The sequence below is a fragment of the Mesitornis unicolor genome, unplaced genomic scaffold (genome assembly GCF_000695765.1).
Source record: "Mesitornis unicolor isolate BGI_N332 unplaced genomic scaffold, ASM69576v1 scaffold47913, whole genome shotgun sequence".
Classification (NCBI taxonomy): Eukaryota; Metazoa; Chordata; class Aves; order Mesitornithiformes; family Mesitornithidae; genus Mesitornis; species Mesitornis unicolor.
Window position 1 is genome coordinate 3,186 of NW_010177593.1, and position 17,542 is coordinate 20,727.

A 17,542-nucleotide genomic window follows, 5' to 3' on the forward strand; every position below is an offset into this window, starting at 1 on the left:
CACACCGGCTCTGTGCCATCACACCATGGTTGACATTCACATGCCACTCTATTGCTTTTGAGTGATCCAGGTGTTTCCCATCGCCACTGGCATTTTCCCACCCTGAATCTGTGCTTTTCAGATACATGAATGTGATTCCCAAGTGTGAAGCAAAGCACTGAGATGCCATCCCCATCCACATCCAACCACTGCTGCCAAGTCATGCCTGCGCCGTACCCTCCCACCCCATGCTGGTGAACCTCGTTAGTGCTGTGCTTAATTATACCCATGGCAGCAGGTTAATTAACAACCCGAAGCCCCTGTTTTCCAGTGATAAGCTGCTGTAAGAAGCAGACAGGGAGGGACGGTGAGCAGGCTGTGCCCGCAGTCACGTGCTGGCGCGGGTTGTGCCCTGGATCCGTGCTGGTGGGAGAAACTTAACAGGGACATGGAGTTTTCCAGCAAGTGCTTTTCCCCCAGCCTTCCCATCTGATGAGCCTTGGGTGCCTGGGAGAGCTCATGAACCTTTGCAGGTTGAGCTGGTGGGTGCTGTGGCACCCGCTTGCAGTAAATTAAACAGGATTAGGCCCCTCGGTGGGTTTTGAGAAGAATGCTTTGGGAGTGGCACGGGAGAGAGATGCAGTGATGGCAAAGGGGCTTTGGACATCGGCAAATGTTCGGCTGTGCCAGCTGGTCTGGCAGCCCCCCTTGACCCTGTCCCACCCTGGGAGGGGCTCTCACTGTTTGCTGGACCTGGCAGGAGGGGTCCCACCAGCCTCAGCCCATCGCTGTGGTGACAGCAGGGTGAGGAGGAGGCGAAGCTCAGCACATTGTAGCAGCACCAGAGGTGCAGTTTGTGGCATGTGTAGGGCGAAAAATGCGATGGGAAAGCTGTGGGTGCGAAGGCTGTGGCCAGGCGGAGCGCAGGGTTGCAGTAGCACCCTGGGGTGCTCAGCGCTGACCTGGGTGCAGGTCCCAGGAGCCCTGGCTGTGTATAAAGACAAAGAAAAGAATAGTGGAGCAGAGTGCAGGATGAAGGGATGGGGAAAGGGGATGTGGAGGACATGTCCCGGCTGGATGCAAAGGGCAGAAGGGGTTTTGGCAGCCGCGGTTGCTGTGTTGGCATCACTGGGGTGAGCCAGGCTGAAATGACAGAGTGGTTTGCAATGCGCCCAGCTCCTCAGCTAATCTGCAGAAACTGAAAGCACCTGAGAAAATAACTAAAAATTACTTTCTGGTGAAATTTCTGGCTGGCAAATTAGGAAACTGTTGTTTCCTTCTGTTCCTATCGCTTGCGATAAGAAGCCAAGGCCCAAACCGAGATGTGAAGCAGGGAGCGGAAGAGGGGACCCCTGCTGTGTGGGATCGTTGACAGTTGGTGCCTGTGCCGGGTTGATGGGGCACCCTCTCCAAGTAGAGAGCCTGGGGACTGGGCCACTGGCCGCCCCCATCCTTCCAGCCCAGTGCTCCTGGCTCCTCCTGGTGGCAGAGGCACTGGGGACCTGGCTGTGACACTGGCTGGTGTCCCACTAGCACAGCCTTTGCTCTCCATCCCATGGTATGAGTGATAGCCAAGTACTGACATGGCCCCTTTCCTTTGTACCCCTCCAGGCCCTGCTTTCTCCTCAGAGGCTGAGCCGAAGCAGAGCACTGGCTGGGATGAAGGTCCTCCTCCTGCTCCTTCTCTCTCCCCTCCAAGGTAGGCTGCCCCAACCGCATCCTGCCTTGGGATGGTGAGCCAGGTTTGGGCTGCTGGAAGTAACTGGCAGCCCCAAAAATTTTGCTGAGGGTCACTGAGGGATGTTTGCAAGCTATGGCTTCTACAGAGGCAAACCATCTCGTGGGCTGATGTGCCTCCAGTGGGGTCTCTAGGGCAGGGTGGGTCCTTTCCAGGGAAAAGAAATGGTCTCCATCTGTCCCTTCTGGGGACACAGAGCTCCTCCGTCTCTGCTGACATGGGTGGTGGCACCTGGGAGAGGGTGGCATCAAGAGATGGGAGGTCCTGCTGCCCCAGGAGCCCTGGCAAATCCCACCAGCATGGCCATGGGGACATTGGGGAGGTGGCCACCATCACGCAGCCCATCCAGGATGGGGTTGGAGTGTCTGTGGCAGAGAGTCTGGCGTGCCACGCATAACAGCTGCCACAGGGGTGCGGTGTTTGCCGGGGGTGGCCACCCCTGCAGCTGAACCAGCATCTCTGTGTGCTTGTGAAATGCAGGGGTGGGAGCCAGCAGCCGCCGGGAAGAGGATTTCCGCTTCTGCGGTGACCGAAACCAGACCCAGAACAGCTCTGTCATCTATGAACATGGCCCTGCCACCATTTCCATCGAGAACACAGCCCAGGCGCTGATCATAAAAAGGCCCTTTTTGCCAAGCAGGAGAAACTCTTACTATAAGTACAGCTTGCCCCCCACTTTGGGCAGGTACCGCTTCTGCGTCTACTGGTTCAAGGCAAACAGGACCCTGAGCCTGGTGTATGGGAAGCAGAGCTTCCTCCTTGGGGTGGACCCATCCAGCAGCATCACCCGGGACAAGGAGAGCCAGAAAACTGAAAGAACCAGCACCTCCATCTTCAATGTCTCCTATATCTCAAAAGGCGGAAAGAACACCTCCCTTGACAGTGCACCTGAATACTTCTTCCCTGGTAAAGACAATTATTTTAATCACATAAAGGGTTCATTTCATCCCCAGCTTGTTCTAGTGATCAGCAGGGCACTGGTGGTGTCCCAGTATATGGAATAGTGTGACGGTGTGAAGACACAGTGAAGGGTGATGGCAGGGGACATAGGTTTGCTTGAAGGAGGCAGACCATGGTACCCAGGCTCCCTAAAGATGAAGATGGAGGTTTTCAAAAGTTCTGCCCCTAAAATCCTGAGAAATCTGATGGCCTCAGTGAGGGCAGAGCTCTGAGAAGCAGGACAAACCCTCTGGGTTGAGGTCTCTATCAGCTCCTTGGGCTTGGGACCACCTTGAAGCCTATGCTTTCTGCTCCCACCAGAGCTGTGCCCGCTTATTTTGGGGTGCAGGGAAGCTGGCTCTGCCCGTGCATCTCATGGCATTTCCTTTCCTGTGCCCGTCAGCCTCTCCAGAGACCATGCCCATCTGGGAGCAAGATGTGGAGGAGCAGCTCAGCACCTTGGACAACCTCATTGCTCAGTCCCCGGCGCCGGCCATGGGAGCCACGGAGCAGTGCGTGCTCCGGCGGTGAGTTCCCGGCTCCCACTGTTCCCGCTGCTGCGGTGTTCACTGCATCCCGCTCACTGCACTCCTTCCCCGACAGCAAACTCGGGGAGCTGGAGAAGACGCTGGCCAAGGTGGAGCTCGAAGGGCAGAACCAGACCTTTGGGAAGGCCACTGTGCATGCAACTGTCCTGAGGGTCCAGACCACTCCGGCTCCTCAGCATCTGGCCTTTGCTTCCCAGAGAGAGGTGGGTCCTGGGCAGCCTGCCCTGGTGGTCTTGGTCTACCAGCATCCTCTCCCACCCTCTCTCCTGACGAGTTTCTCCTTGCAGGAGGGTGGAGAGGTCCATGGGTACACAGTGGACCTGCCGAGCAGCCTGTTCGTGGTGGCAAAGGAGAAAGAAGAGGTAGTGGAGCACAGGGTGCTCCTTATGGACATCAACAGCCAGACCATGTTCCAGGTAATGCCCACGTGTGTGTCGTGAAGGGGTGTTCCCGCTGTCCCTGGGGCTCTGGTGGTACAGGGTAGCAGGGATGCCACCCAGACCAGGGTGCTGGTGCTCACTCAGAGAAGATGCTTCAAAGATGAGCTAGAAGCTTGATGGGGAAAGAGGCGTAGGACCTCCTTCTTGGGGACTCTCACTTGCTTCACATCTGGCAGCTCTCCCTTCCCATGCTGCCATTGCCTCCTCTTCTTCTCCCACAGGATGAAAATGGCAGCCACATCCTGGGTGACAAGGTGGTTGGCATCTCCCTGGTAGACATGGTGGTGGCCAACCTCTCCGACCTAGTGGTCCTCACTTTCTTTCATGACCAGCTGCCGGTAAGTGGGGAAACGGCCTCACTGAACCTGATCCCACCAGGAGTGGAGGGGCAAGGAGGGCTCAGGCCCTGCCAGCTTAGAGGGTGATCACAGTCCAGCAGGTTCATGCCCTTGGCCTGCCTCTACAGGGTCTGCTACATCTTCTCGGCTGTATCACAGTGATGGCTTCACTGTGTGGTGCTGGCTGCTCACTGTGTGGTGCTGCCTACTCCTGTCCAGGAGATGCTGCTTTGCAGATGTGTCACCTCCTGGGCCATCTCCAGGGCTGGGAGATGCTTTGAGTTAACAGCCCCTTGGCTCATTCATAGCCCTGCCAGGCACCTGCTCAAAGCTGAACCCCTTGTTTGGAAAAGGGAACCTGGGAGGAGGTATCTGCTCTGCAAACTGCCAACAGTCTCTGCCTGAAGCCCACTCCCATGATAAGGGATGGTTTTATCTCCTGAGAGGGTCTTGCCTCCTGCCCCATGTTCTCCCCTATCAAATGTGCTGGCTGGGCAACAAACCCACAGCTGCATCCTGACCGGGGCCCGTGGTTTTGTCTTTGCAGAGGAACGTGACCCCAGTCTGCGTCTTCTGGCAGGAGGACACCACCGGTGAGTGCTCCCACAGTTGGCTGTGAAGCCAGGTGCTGCCTTTGCTCCTTTTGCAGGGTACCACAGACCTGCGGGTGGGGACAAAAGTTGCTTTGCACCTCCCTTCCTTGCTCCAGTGCCATAAACCTTTCCCATGGGGCTGATTTGGGGTTTCCCCTCCATAACTGACCTAAGAGCTTTCTCCCTCCCTAGGGATGGGTCCTGGTGCTGAGGGTGCTATTTGAGTGTGTGTGCTTGGCATGGGACAAGCTGGGACCTCCACTTTTGTCCCTGCCTCACCATGAACACCTTGCCCTGAAAATCCACAAACCCACAGCAGTTGTTCCTGCTGCTCACCAGACGCTCTCCCTTTCTCTTGCGCAGCCAGCTCTGGGAGCTGGGACAGCTATGGTTGTACGACGGTGACGGGAGGCAGCCAGACGGACTGCAGATGCAACCACCTCACCTACTTCGCTGTGCTGATGGTGGGTAGTGCCTTCCCACAGCTCTCTACATCATTCCCCACCAGCTGCTCTCCCTCACCATCTCTCCTTCATCCTTCTCCTCAGGTATCCTCCCCGGAAATCACCTATGTACACAGGGATTACCTGAGCATCATAACCTACATTGGCTGCCTGATCTCAGCTTTGGCATCAGTTTCCACCATTGTCTTCCTCTACTTCAGGTATGGTCTGACAGGTCCCTGTCTGCATCCTGTCCATTGCCACTATACCTGAATGAGCACAAGATCTCCAAATGCAGTTGGTGGCCTGGCTAGAAGCACAATAAAAGAGCCATGCTTGAAGACGGTAGAGTTCTCCTCTCCAGAAACCACCCCCTTGGTCAGGTCTCCTGCAGGGAGCTCAAAAACACTGTCTGTTTTCAATGGTTTTAGAAAATCATCTTGGTGGTTGTTATGGATCTGACAAGCAGAAACCTGCAAAGGCCTTTTCAAGGGCCTGGTGGAAAACATGAGTGTCTTCTCCTGAGTCATGTCACTCATTCTGTGTGAATCATTCAGAGCTGAAATGATGTCGCTCCTCACCTCCCATGGCCTAGACCTGAAATGCAGAGTCAGCTGCAGGGACCTGAATTTGCAGATGTAAAGGGTGGTCCCACCTGTGGGGTTAGGCTCTCTCACCACGAGAGGGTGTCCTGGCTCTTCTGGCAGGGGCGAATTGCCCCATGAGGCTCTGTGGGGTGTTGTGGGTCTCCAAGGATGCTGGCCAGGCATGGTATTGAAGTCTCCCCCCTCCTCGCTTCTCCAGAAGCAAGCAGCGAGACCAGATCACGAGCATGCACATCCACATGAACCTGCTGGTTGCCATCTTCCTTCTGGACGTCACCTTCCTCCTCTCTGAGCACTTGGCTTCCAGCAGCGAGGCAGTTTGCAGAGCTGGAGGCTTCTTCCTGCACTTCTCCCTCCTGAGCTGCCTCACCTGGATGGGCATTGAGGGCTACAACCTCTACCGGCTCGTGATCGAAGTCTTCAACGCCTACCATGACCACTTCCTCCTCAAGCTCTGCCTGGTGGGCTGGGGTGAGCATGGGGGAGGCAGAGATACCCTGAGGGCATGGGCAGTGGGGGTGGAGGTCTTTCCCAGCATCTATGGTACCTGATGGGGATGAAGACATGGCTGTGGGGGAGCAGATGTCTGAGAGCAGAGGCATCTCTGTCAAGAGTCTCAGTGGAGAAGGAAATTTGGTGGTTGAGATTAGAAGCTGGTGCTAGAGCAGGGGTGGGTCACCCAGCAAGGGAGGCAAGTGAGAGCCACTGTTTGGTGATCTTTAAATATCAGTAGGATCCTCTCTTTCTGAAAGAAATGTCCAGGACAGCCCAGAGAGATGGGCTTGATGCAGGAAGCACCCATGCATCTCTGCTGTGCTTTGGACAGGAGACCATGGTAGGAAGATCTCATGATCTGTTGTGGCCTAAAATTCCATGATCCTTGGAGACCCTCAGCTGGGGTCGGTGCAGCACAGTTCACTTCTGGGACAGGGCTTATGCCGGGCATCCTTGTTGTATGCTCCATCTTTGGTTCCCCCTTGGAATGGGGGACGTTTGTGTGTACTCAATATGGGGAGAAAGGTGCAACAAAATCCTCCAGAAGGACTGAGGGCTGAGGACTAGGGTGACCGCTACACTCTGTTCTTGCCACCCAGGGCTTCCTTTCTTCTGCGTGACGATTATCTTCCTGGCTAGCTGGACGAACTATGGCCCCTTCTCCATTCCCGTCTATGAATCCATTGGTGGCAAGTCCACCAACGCAACCATGTAAGTCATGGGAAATGGGTTGCCTGGTTCCTGATCTTGGATAAAGTCAACTGGCTAAACCTCTGCCATGTCCTACAGGCTTTCCTTAGCCCAACTGGGCCTTTTATGGGGTGTTGTGCAGGGTGGTGGCGGGGGTTCCCCCATACCTGTTTAAGCTGGACACTGGGTTTGCACCACACCTTTGTGCTTCCTCCAACCCCTCCAACTCACGTCCCTATGGGACAACACAAGCATAACCCTCTGCCCTTTCTCCTCCCTCCAGATGCTGGATCACAAGCCCTCTGATCCATAACGTCGTGAACCTGGGGTTCTTCAGCCTGGTGTTCCTCTTTAATTCGGTCATGCTGGGGGCCATGGTTCGCGAGATCCTCCGGCAGAACAAGAAAGGCCACAAGCTCAAGCACGTCCTGGCCCTCTTTGGGCTGAGTGTCCTGTTGGGCATCCCCTGGGCACTGGTCTTCTTCTCCTTCACCTCTGGCGTCTTCCGCCTGATCTCCCTCTACATCTTCACCATAATCAACTCCCTCCAAGGTGAGCTTGGGACACTGGGCTCCTCTGAAGGGGACCAGGCCTTTCATGGGGGGTTAGCGGGGTGGTGAAGAGGTACAAGAGAAGCTGTCACTGGCAGGCTGGCTGGCTTGCTCTCAATTGCTGTTGGTCCTTAGAGGGGTTCGCCCACCCTTTCTTCCCTTTGGGTGTTGATCTCATCCTGTCGCTTGTTACCTGGGAGAAGAGACGAAACAGCATCAGTTTATGCAAAGAGAGGTTTAAATTGGAGATGAGAAAAAAAATCATTACTGAAAGGGTTGTCAAGCACTGGAACAGGCTGCCTAGGGAGGTCGTGGAGTCACCATCCCTGGGAAGTATTTAGAAGATGTTTAGATGTGGTGCTTAGGGACATGGTTTAGTGATGGGCTTGGAAGTGTTAGGTCAATGGTTAGACTTGATGATCTTAAAGGTCTTTTACAACCTACATGATTCTATGACTCCTCCCTCCTGTCCCAGGTTTCCTCATCTTCCTCTGGTACTGGACCATGGTGCTGCAGGCGAGAAAGACCCCTGACTCGCAGAGCAGCTCTGACAGCGTCAAGCTGCAGCCCAACAGCAGCCAGAGCCACTTCAGCTGAGCCCTGCAATGGCTGCACCATGCTGGGGTTCCCCGCGCAGAGGACGGCTATGGGAAGGATCAACGCCGTCCGCTTTGCTACTGCACCCGCCTTGTGGGGCTGCCAGGAGCCCAGAGACCCACAGCAGAGCCAGCCGCCCCGAGCCCCTTGCCTCTTGTCAGCCCCCTCCCCAATTTTCCCACCTCACTGCGTCCTGCTGGGCAGCAGCGCATCCCTGGGCTTGGTATCCTTAGGGCAGGAGGGGGGATGCTCAACTGGGCAGCGAGGACTGCAGAAAGTGGAAGGGGCAGAGGTGGGGTCCCTGATGCCTCTCATGCCCTGAGGCCAGGGATGATGGGTGGGAAAGGCCCCATCTTCAGCCTTTGCTGGTGGCCACCGAGAGGGTCCTTCCCCAGTGAAGACAGAATAACTCTGCCCCCACGCTACCCTCTAGCAGCTGAAATAATCTATTTTTGTTATTTTGTTGAATGTCTATTTTTGGATAGTGTAGAAGTTTAATGAGCGCAGCCGCACAACAGACTTGTGCCCATTAAAGTTGTTCCTGCTGGGAGCATGGCTTTCTGAGGTCTCTCTGCTGGGTGCGTTGGTGGGCTCTCCAGTGAGATCCATCCCTCCACTGGGGTTGTCACAGCCCAGGGGCAGGACCTGGTGCTTCACCCCATAGGATCCTGCTGAGCTGGAACCTGTAATGGTGTGCCCAGCAGAGCACTGGCAGCCCAGTGCCATAGGGGCTGGGGTAATGGAGGGAGATGCCATGGCTCGAGGAGCTGCTGCAGCCTCTGGGGAACATCAACACCCAGCAAGGAGAGAGGGACCAGGGGAGACTGGGAATCAGAAGAGGAAGACAGTGCAGATTGGGAATTGGCTCCCTTGTGGCTGTGGGGCCAAGCAGAGTGTGGCTCTCCTGGCTGTGCTGAGTGCAAGCACAGCACCGTGTCTCCCATCCCACCAGTTCTGGATGATGCTCTGCTTGAGCCTTATCCCCCTCCAACCACCTCGAAGCTCCCGGCTGGGGTAAGGGGACCTTTCCGGGAAGAGAGATGTTTCATTCCTGGTGGCTCGTGGTGATGCCTGGTTTGGGAGAGGGGTGCTCCAACCCGTCTCTGGGCTGGTGGGGGCCACTGACCAAGGATTTGGCAGGATGGGGAAAAGAAGGGGGAATAAAAAGTCCCCTGTCAGTGGGGGGAAGTGGCCGAGGGGAAACGATGTGGCTCTGATGGTTATCGTGTTGCTGTGAGCTGGGGCAGGCCACTTGCCAACGCACAGGAAGGCGCATGAGGTTCGCAGAAGGGAAATGAGGACACAGCCGTTGCCTCAGGAGCGGCCGCAAAGCCCCAGGTGGAGCCTGGGGATAAGCAGAGCCATCAGGGCCAGGGGAGCAGAGCACCGTGGGACAGCTGGGGTGGCCAGGAGACCCCACAAAGCACCATGAACCTGATCCTGGTCACCGTCCTGCTGCTCCTTGTGCTACCTGGTGAGTGGTGAGTGAGGGGACACAGGCAGTGAGGGGTGCATGGGCTGGGGGGGAGGGTAGTTTTTCCCATGGGAAAGTGTTGACCCAAAGACCATGGTGGGGTTTGACTTTGAAATGTGGCCAAGCTGACCCTAGATTCTGGGGTCTCCATCCATTTCCCCATGTGCTCTTCTTCCAGACACTGCTAAGGGTCAGGAGAGCTGTGCCGGTGAGTGGTGCCCCATACCCCTGCCCTCACCCCCTGTGCCTGCCCAGTGCCATGGCACCCAACGGCCACCCTGCTCCCCTCCTCCCCAGCCCTGAAGCGGGGTGACAGGCACCACCGGTGCTGCAACATGACGGTGGAGTCGGAGGAGCGAGATGATGGGATCTCCAGCCCCAACTTGCTCCGGCGCTGCCCGGAGCTGTGGCACTCCAGCAGCCTCACTTGCACCTGCCTGCGGGAGCGCTGGCTTAGGTAGTGGGCAGGGGTGGCCGTGGTGAGGTTTGAGGGCTCAGCCCTTCATGTCCCCCTATATCCCACAGCCCCCCTGTCCCACAGGCTGCTGCAGTCGGCAAGGTCGGCACTGTGCAGCAGGCTGGCAGGGCTGAAGGTGCTGCTCCTGAATGTCACCAGGGCTGTCACCCATGATGTCCTCATCACCTTTTCCCCTGCTGAGGTGAGATGTGCCCCCCTCCTTTGCTTAGAAGTCCCCGTGCCTACCAAACACCCCTTGGCCCCTGCCCTGGGGCTTGGCGTGCCATAGCATGCTCTCCTCCACCCTGCTCCACAGTTGCATCATGGACCCACGTCAGCTTTAGCATCCCCTGGCCAGGAGTGATGTGAAATGGTGCTCGGGAGGGAAAAGCCACCCCCACAAGTAGCTAGGAGGTAGTCAGGGTGAGGGAGAGGAAGAGGAGGAAGAGAAGGAGGAATGTGTGGGACCTTGCACCTCCTGCCCATCCCCAGGCTCTCCTACTCTTTGGATGTCCCAGAGGACCATGTCCCATGGGGTGATGGTGGGTTGGGGTTCTCTTGGGGTCTGCCCCCAGCTCTGTCCCTTCGCTGCTGGATGCTGGGGATGAGGTTTTCCCCTTCTGCCCTCGGGGCTCCTGCTGATGTTGCTGAGCAAAATCCAGCCAGGAAGGGCTGAATTTGTCCCAAGAGCAAGGTTGGTGGGTCCTGAGCAGTGAGGTGACACTGCTAGCAAGCAACTCCCCCACTGCTGTTCTCCACCGCAGGGCCCTAGGTTGCTGAACCTGACAGAGAAGGGAAAGGTGGGCAAAATCCAGCTCCCCAGGGAGATATTCCGATCCCTGAGCAGCTGGACAGCACGGGTGGTGGTGACGGTCCTCAATATCCAGAAGCTTGGCATGTTCAAGGTATGAGCTGGCATTGCTGGCGTCCCCTCCGGCCACTCAGCTCTCACTACTTGCTGGCTCAGCTCCAACGGTGGTGTCACCACGCAGGAGGTCAACCAGGCGGGGCAGGTCCTGAACGACACCGTGGTGGGCATCACGGTGGGAGAGACAAGCATCTCCGGGCTGCGGGACCCCGTGCAGCTCACCTTCACTCATGGGCAGCTGCCCCCCGTAAGCCAGCTGTGCTCTCCCTCCATCTCTCCCCTGGTGCCCCTCACCACGGCATTATCTGATGCCACTCTCCCTCCTTGCAGAGCGTCACTCCTCAATGTGTCTTCTGGGATCTCAGAAAAGGTATGGTCCTCAGCAGTGTCAGGGGCTGGGCATGGGTGCAGTGCCTGATGTTCACATTTGTCACCCTGTGCCTGTTGCAGGGCAGGCAGGAGGCTGGAGCAGCAGCGGATGTGTCACGCAGCCTGGGGACCAGGGGACAGTGTGCTCCTGCGACCATCTCACCTTCTTCACCCTCCTCCTGGTGACAATTCCACTCCCCGCAGCCCCTGCTCGTATCCTGGCTGTGCTGTCCTCCCCACCTTGGTGGCCCCTTGTGTGTCATGAGTAGCTGTCCAAGAACAGTTATTGCTGCTCCTGGGAAAGCCCAGGTCCCAAAATCAAGCCCGAGCCCAGCTCAGGAGGGCAGCAGCAGCTCAGCAGAGTGGGTACAAGGTGGAAATGGCCCTCAGCCTAGTGCAAGCTCTGGAGGTTTGGGGTTCCATCACCTGATGGAGGCTCCTGGTAGGTGCTCATGGTGGTCCACCATAGCCTTCACTCAACACCCCACCCCAGGGAGCATCTCCTCTGAGCCACCACTGCCCCGTTCGCCCCAAAGACCCTCTGGGGGGACAGATCAGGGGCTTGTGTGGGGTCCTTGCAGCAGCCCACTGGGGTTATCAGCCTTTGGTCACTGCAATCGGGTTTTCTGGGTTGGTCCAGGGCCTATCTAACCCAACATGCCCATGTTTGGCAGAACCCAGCTCTGGAAAAGTCCACAGCACAAGCCTTGATGGCTGTTGCCACCGCTGGCTGCGGTGTAGCCATGGCTTTCTCCATCTTCACCATCACCTTCTGCATCATCGTAAGGTAGGATGTAGCAGCAGCTCCCTGGGGACTCATGGGGCCGGGAGACATGTGGGGCAACTCTGATGCCTCTGTATGAACTTGCTATGATTCAGCATGGGGCCCAGCTCAGCTGTGACACTCCCCCTTTTCTGCTCCCTCTGGGGACACCCAGGTGCAGGTTCAGGTCCGAGGAGACCCTCCGCATCAACCTGGGACTGCACATGAACCTGGTGGGCAGCCTGTTCCTCCTCAACCTGGCCTTCCTGCTCAGCAGCAGCCTCTCCAGCAGGACACAGCTGGGGACCTGCAAGGTGCTGGGGGGGTTCACCCACTACTGCCTGCTCTGCTGCTTCACCTGGATGGCGCTGGAGGGCTGTCACCTCTACCTCCTCTTCGTCAAAGTCCTCGGCACCTACATCCGCCACTACCTGGCGAAGCTGTGCCTGGTTGGCTGGGGTGAGCACCACCAGTCTGGGCAAGAGCCAGGGGGCAGAGGGGGCAGTGGGTTACAACCAGAGAGGGAATAGGGTGGTGCAGGGAGGGACAGAGAGTGAGCAAGCCCCTGTCCTGCCTGCAGCTCTTCCAAATGTGTCTTATATGGGCTTGGTGCACCCAATTCAGGGCAGCATCCACAGGCACCCTCCACCTTCCTGGTGACCAGCCTCCTGCTCATTGAGCAGGTGACGTCCTTGAAGGTTTTTGTTCCCCGATTGTCAGCTCTCCATGGACACCTTGGGGTGCACTGGAGCAGATGATCCCACAGAGAGGTTAGGGAACACCTAACCATCCACATCATGTCCCTGTTGTGCCTCCAGCACTTGTGCAACCTCAGCAGGACCCTAAGCCCCATCTTCCCTGAGGTCAGCAAATCCAGGGACACGCAGAGACCCCAAGCTGACCACCTTGCTCACCACTTGTCTTTCTGGCCTCCTCCACGTGTCTCCCTTGTTCTTCCAGGCTTTCCTGTTCTTGTGGTGGGGGTGGCAGGAATCATCGACAGCTACGGAAAATACCAAATCCAGACTGCAGACCACCAGGTCATAGCCCACCTGTGCGTGCGCCACTGCCCACAGGGCTGAGGTGGCCCTTTGGCATGGGAGCAGTAACCCGGTCCTCCTGGGGGGTGGGGGTTGTGTCCATCCTGCTCAGCTTTACACCATGCTTCCGCTTCCCTAATTGTGATTACAAGACGGCAGCTACAGTCGTGGTAACCACCACCACCTCTCGTCTCGAGCCTCCTTGGTCATGCTCGCAGGCCGCCAGGTCACGGAGGGACATCCAAGGCCCACCTGGAGCTTTCTCAGGCTCTGTCCCACCTGAGCAACACGAGGGCAGTGGATCCGCACCACTGCCCTCACCCTTCACCCTGGGCTTGGAAAACCTCACCAGCACAAGGGTGTCCCTGTGTCCCCAAACACATCCCCCTGGAGAGGCCTCCATGGCTGCTGCTGGGTCTAGCAGAACCACTGGAGGCACTGCGGTTTTGTCTTTTCAGGTGCTGGATCACTTCCAAACATCTCCTGGTTCACTACATCACCAACTGCGGCTACTTCGGCCTCATCTTCCTCTTCAACATGGCTGTCTTTGGGGTGGTGACCCAGAAGACCTGCTGCCTCCGGGGCACAGGGGCAGTCCAGGTGGACCACAAGGCCTGGAAGGTGACCCTGGTGGCAATGGGGCTCTTCTGCCTGCTGGGGGCCACCTGGGCCCTGGCGTTCCTCACCCACAGCACCACCTCTGCTACCATGCTCTACCTCTTCACCATCCTGAACTCTCTCCAAGGTCAGGGCCGGCTCTGAGCTGGGCTCCCTGGGCTTGGGTGGGAAAGATGGAGCAGGCAGGAGCCAGCCTGGCAGTGTGTTGACCAAGGGTTCTAAGGCACCAGCACCTTCCCAGCACTCTCATGCCCTTCCCTTTGGCAGAGCATGTCAAGCAGCAGGTCCTAGCCACCAGCATGAAGCTGGTCATGGCTCCCAACCACATCCACTCCACCAGGGGTGGTTTTCCTAGAAGGAAGCCATTCCTTAGCATAGGAAAAGCGGCATGGCCCTGCCAAATGGCTCACCTGAAGCATGGGGAGACCCTCCTGCAGGAGCAGGAGCCAGCTGGGGAACCCACTGGAAGCAGCAGAGAAGTGCCAGCAGCATTCTAGCAGGATGCTTCCCACCTTCTCCTGCTGCTGAGTGTCTGCCTTCCTTTCCCTGCAGGAATCTTCATATTCATCTGGTTGGTTGTCCTCTACTACCCAAAGATGAAGGAGTCCACTGGCTCTATCTCCCACATCATCAGACACGATAAAACCACCGCAGTCTCGCAGGACTAGCTGCTGACCGGACTTCCCTCCCTGCCTGCGTGTGCACCCACTGACAGCCAGCTTCGATCCTGACAGATGCAGCTTCCCCACAGAGGACGAGGGCTCAGTTTACTGTGCCTCAGTTTACCCTTCAGTGGGCATCATCCACCTTAGCAGGGCTCTTGACTTCATCCTTTTCATTCCAAGTGGCCTGTCTTGGCCAAGGAGGTCCAAAGATGTCCCCTCTGCCAAAATCCCTCCAGGCTGCAGCTCCCCCGTGGTCTTGAAGAGCCCCTGATCTCATACCCCAGGGGCTCTTGTGGGAGTGAAGAGGGAGCCCACAAACCTCCTGCCTTCTGTGAGGATGGAGCCATCCCCCTCTTCACTGAGGATGGCCTTTACTGCTGGACCAGCCTGGCAGCGGATGTTCCTGCTGTTGGAGGATTGACTTGCTTCAACCCAGACTCAGGAGGTTTAGGTCTGGGAATCAGAAGGAAAAAAAAAAGGAAAAAAAAAAAAAGAGCTTCCTTGCAATTTGTCCTCTCCAAATGGATTAAAGCTGGGCATTTTTGTCAGGAATCTGTTGGATGTCCCTCCTGCAAAGCACCCTCTGGGGCCAGCAACGATTTTTGCAAGGACACCATGCTTCAGCCACCTCCCAGAAAAACGCTTGTCTTCTCCTTATCTGTATTAAATATCTGCCGGCCATCCGAGCACAACGGGCTTAGGCTTTGATGCTTACAAAATTGTTTGTTATTTGCTTTATATTAGGGATGTATTGATGGGCAAAAATGTTCCTGGCAATTTGTCATGAATGAAAGAACAAAACTGTACGGATGGGTGCGTATACACACACACACACATGCACAGAGCAGCCCCTTCTTTGCTAATGCTGCATCTGTGTCACACAGGACCACGCAAAGTCCAACTTTGGTGGGCAAGTCCCCAGTGTGGGGACCTCCATCTCCCCATGTACCTGGGCGACTCTCCAGGGAAGAGGAAAGTGGGAGGAAGGAACCTCCCATCCCTCTCCTGCATTCCAGGTTTCTGGAAATTCATTCTCTACAGATGAGATCATTTCAGAAATGCCTCGATTCCCCTGCTCTGTGCAGTGTGGTCTACCCCTGCCAAACCCAACCACCCACCCAGGTAAGGAAGACTCTGGGCAAAAATCCCAGTTACTCTCTCTCCTCTCCACAATCTCCAGGCCAAGCCCAGAGGCAGGAATGTGGCTGCTGGATCCTGCAGAGCCCAGGCAACGTGCCTTCACCTGCTTTTATGCCAGAGCTGCTCTTGTGCCCCTTTCCTGGGTACACATTTCGAGTACAGACAGTGTGGGCCAGGAGAGGACGAGAAAGTCCCAGGGATGTTACAGGGAACAGAAACGCTTTGATGTGACTCATCAAAGTAGATGGGTATATTTAGATTAGATATTAGGAAGAAATTCCTCACTGCGAGGATGGTGACGCCCTGGCACGGGTTGCCCAGGGAAGTTGTGGATGCCCCACCTCTGGAAGTGTTCATGGCCAGGTTGAATGGGGCTTTGAGCAGCCTGGGCTGGTGGGAGGTTTCCCTGCCTATGGCAGGGGGTGGGACTGAAGCAGCTTTAAGGTCCCTTCCAACCCAAACCATTGTATGATTCTATGATCTTTCGAGCACTGTTTGCATCTGATCATTGCCTCCTTCCCCCCAAAAAAACCCTCTGTAAAGACACAGGCAAAGGCTCTCTGCTACTACCACATTTATTTGGAAACAGCCACTTTCTACGCTGTCTGCCGCCTGGTGCCGATGGCCGCAGCTGTCCCAGTGAGCATGCCCAGTGCACACAGCAGGATGAGGGCTCCAGGGAGCCAGGGGTTGAGTCCTGCTAAGAGGAGAAAGGTTAGTTACACATCTGGGTCCCCTGACCTGGTGCTTAGCCCTGACATGGCATCTCCTGACTGGGGGCAGGACCAGGGGAGGTCATCTGTGAAGGGTAAGATCTGCCGGAGCTGGGGGTTGGCTCACGCAGAGACAATCTCTCTGTGCTGGTGTGGCTTCTGGAGCATGCCCTGCGTGGCCATGACACCTGAAAGACTCCACGTTTCTGTGCAGGGCAGTGATTTTGGCAGCCTTTTTTAATAATCTGTCTTTGCCTAGACAGTTGCAAGGGTCTAAGGGCTGCTCCTTCTGTCCCCAGAAGGACATACGTACCCCCCAGGTCCTGTTGGTCAGTCCTGGAATGGTGGGTCTCTGCTCCCAAGGAAGGAGCAGCCAGCAGATGGATGGGCCCATAGGAGACAATCTTGTTGTAGTCATCTGCCAGTGCCCGCTTGCTCCTCCAGCGCCTGGGGCATTGCTGCCAAGAAAGCCAAGGGAAGGGTGATGGGACCAGCAGGCAGGGCAGAAGCCTGATCTGGGGGGCAAGAGCTGTCCTAGTGGTCCCCTCCTGGCAGAGGCACAGCTTGAGCTGCAGCCTGGGAGCAGTCAAGACCCCAGAGCACAAGAGGAGCTGGTTCCTGAAGGACCTTAACCTGCTCCTCCCCAGGTCCTACCATAAACACCTCCTCCTGCAAATACCCAACAGACAGAGGGGAGAGGGAAAGGAGATTTCTGGTGGTTTAAGCCCTTATACCTTTAGTTCAGGGTGCTGGGGTGAGCTGCTGCTGCTGCTAGGGGGTTTTTATTGTGCTGAGGCACCCAAAAGCAGAGCAGAGACCCTTCTCAAAACAGCAGGCCAAGGGGAGGGAGCCCTCCCTGCTTGGCCAGGGCATGGTGCAGACCACTGGGAGAGCTCACCTTGGCACAGGGCTCTGGGCTGTCAGGAAGACAGAGCCGGACACGGCAGTGCAGGAACACCTCAGGATAACCAACAAACTGAAACATCTGGAAGCTGAATTTGGCAGTAGGGCCCTCTCCAATGGTGTTCAGGTACATCACTGTCTCGTCGTGGGGACACCTGGGACACGATGGCTGAGTCAGCAGGTGGCAAACAAGGAGGAGCATCCCAGCCTGGGACACCAGAGCACACAGGGACCAGGTGCAGCCCCTAAGCGGGCTGGTGGGGATGCCTTCCCTTGGCACTCTGTGTTTTGCCCAGCTCAGAGAGGAGGGGCAGTTAGGGGGTCATCTGTGGGGCTGGTCCACCTATTCAGTGATGATGTCCACCATAGGTTCTGCCCATGAGCAATAATGGTGCCATTTCCCTCACAGCAACTTGCCCTTAGCACCCAGCTAAGAGACGTGTCTGAGCTCATGGTGCAAGGAGACCAGATGTGCCAGGGGCACTCTACTCACCCCTTCTGAATGAGCTCATGCTGCTCATCCTGGTAGGGATCAGCGCTTGGTGTGGCCCAGCAGTCCTCAACGCTCAGCATGAA

General features: G+C 56.6%; 3 protein-coding genes across 3 annotated transcripts in view; 2 read left to right on the plus strand and 1 right to left on the minus strand.

Moving 5' to 3' along the window:
- The first annotated feature begins 1,638 nt into the window (after positions 1-1,638).
- GPR56 (G protein-coupled receptor 56) lies at positions 1,639-7,956 on the plus strand. The gene is made up of 13 exons (XM_010182137.1): positions 1,639-1,678; positions 2,198-2,623; positions 3,060-3,183; positions 3,260-3,407; positions 3,492-3,620; positions 3,866-3,982; positions 4,530-4,575; positions 4,939-5,039; positions 5,124-5,239; positions 5,823-6,094; positions 6,718-6,829; positions 7,092-7,360; positions 7,835-7,956. Exons 1-13 carry the CDS (start codon positions 1,639-1,641, stop codon positions 7,954-7,956), a joined length of 2,022 nt encoding a protein of 673 aa, XP_010180439.1.
- A 49-nt stretch (positions 7,957-8,005) lies between these two features.
- On the plus strand, positions 8,006-14,213 carry GPR97 (G protein-coupled receptor 97). Its single transcript, XM_010182139.1, is given in 13 exon segments — positions 8,006-8,179; positions 9,295-9,430; positions 9,609-9,650; positions 9,653-10,089; positions 10,652-10,792; positions 10,880-11,002; positions 11,086-11,125; positions 11,206-11,306; positions 11,799-11,911; positions 12,063-12,346; positions 12,848-12,941; positions 13,386-13,672; positions 14,098-14,213. Coding segments are annotated over 13 exon segments (2,088 nt in total).
- A 1,733-nt stretch (positions 14,214-15,946) lies between these two features.
- The window catches only part of UMOD (uromodulin), a gene marked incomplete at its 5' end in the record, with an annotated part of 4,845 nt that continues 3,249 nt past the window's right edge, over positions 15,947-17,542 (minus strand). Inside the window, 4 exon segments of the mRNA XM_010182140.1 lie at positions 15,947-16,047; positions 16,377-16,521; positions 16,962-17,121; positions 17,460-17,542. The exon segment at positions 17,460-17,542 is cut by the window's right edge and continues 21 nt beyond it. Of these exon segments, the coding sequence (XP_010180442.1) occupies positions 15,947-16,047; positions 16,377-16,521; positions 16,962-17,121; positions 17,460-17,542 (489 nt within the window).

What these genes read in the sequence shown, in the direction of transcription:
- GPR56 (XM_010182137.1), top strand. Translation starts at nt 1,639, where the DNA reads ATGAAGGTCCTCCTCCTGCTCCTTCTCTCTCCCCTCCAAG. An exon ending in CCTTTGCTTCCCAGAGAGAG is followed by an intron (nt 3,408 to 3,491) that starts GTGGGTCCTGGG and finishes TTCTCCTTGCAG; the next exon opens with GAGGGTGGAGAGGTCCATGG. An exon ending in ATTGTCTTCCTCTACTTCAG is followed by an intron (nt 5,240 to 5,822) that starts GTATGGTCTGAC and finishes TCGCTTCTCCAG; the next exon opens with AAGCAAGCAGCGAGACCAGA.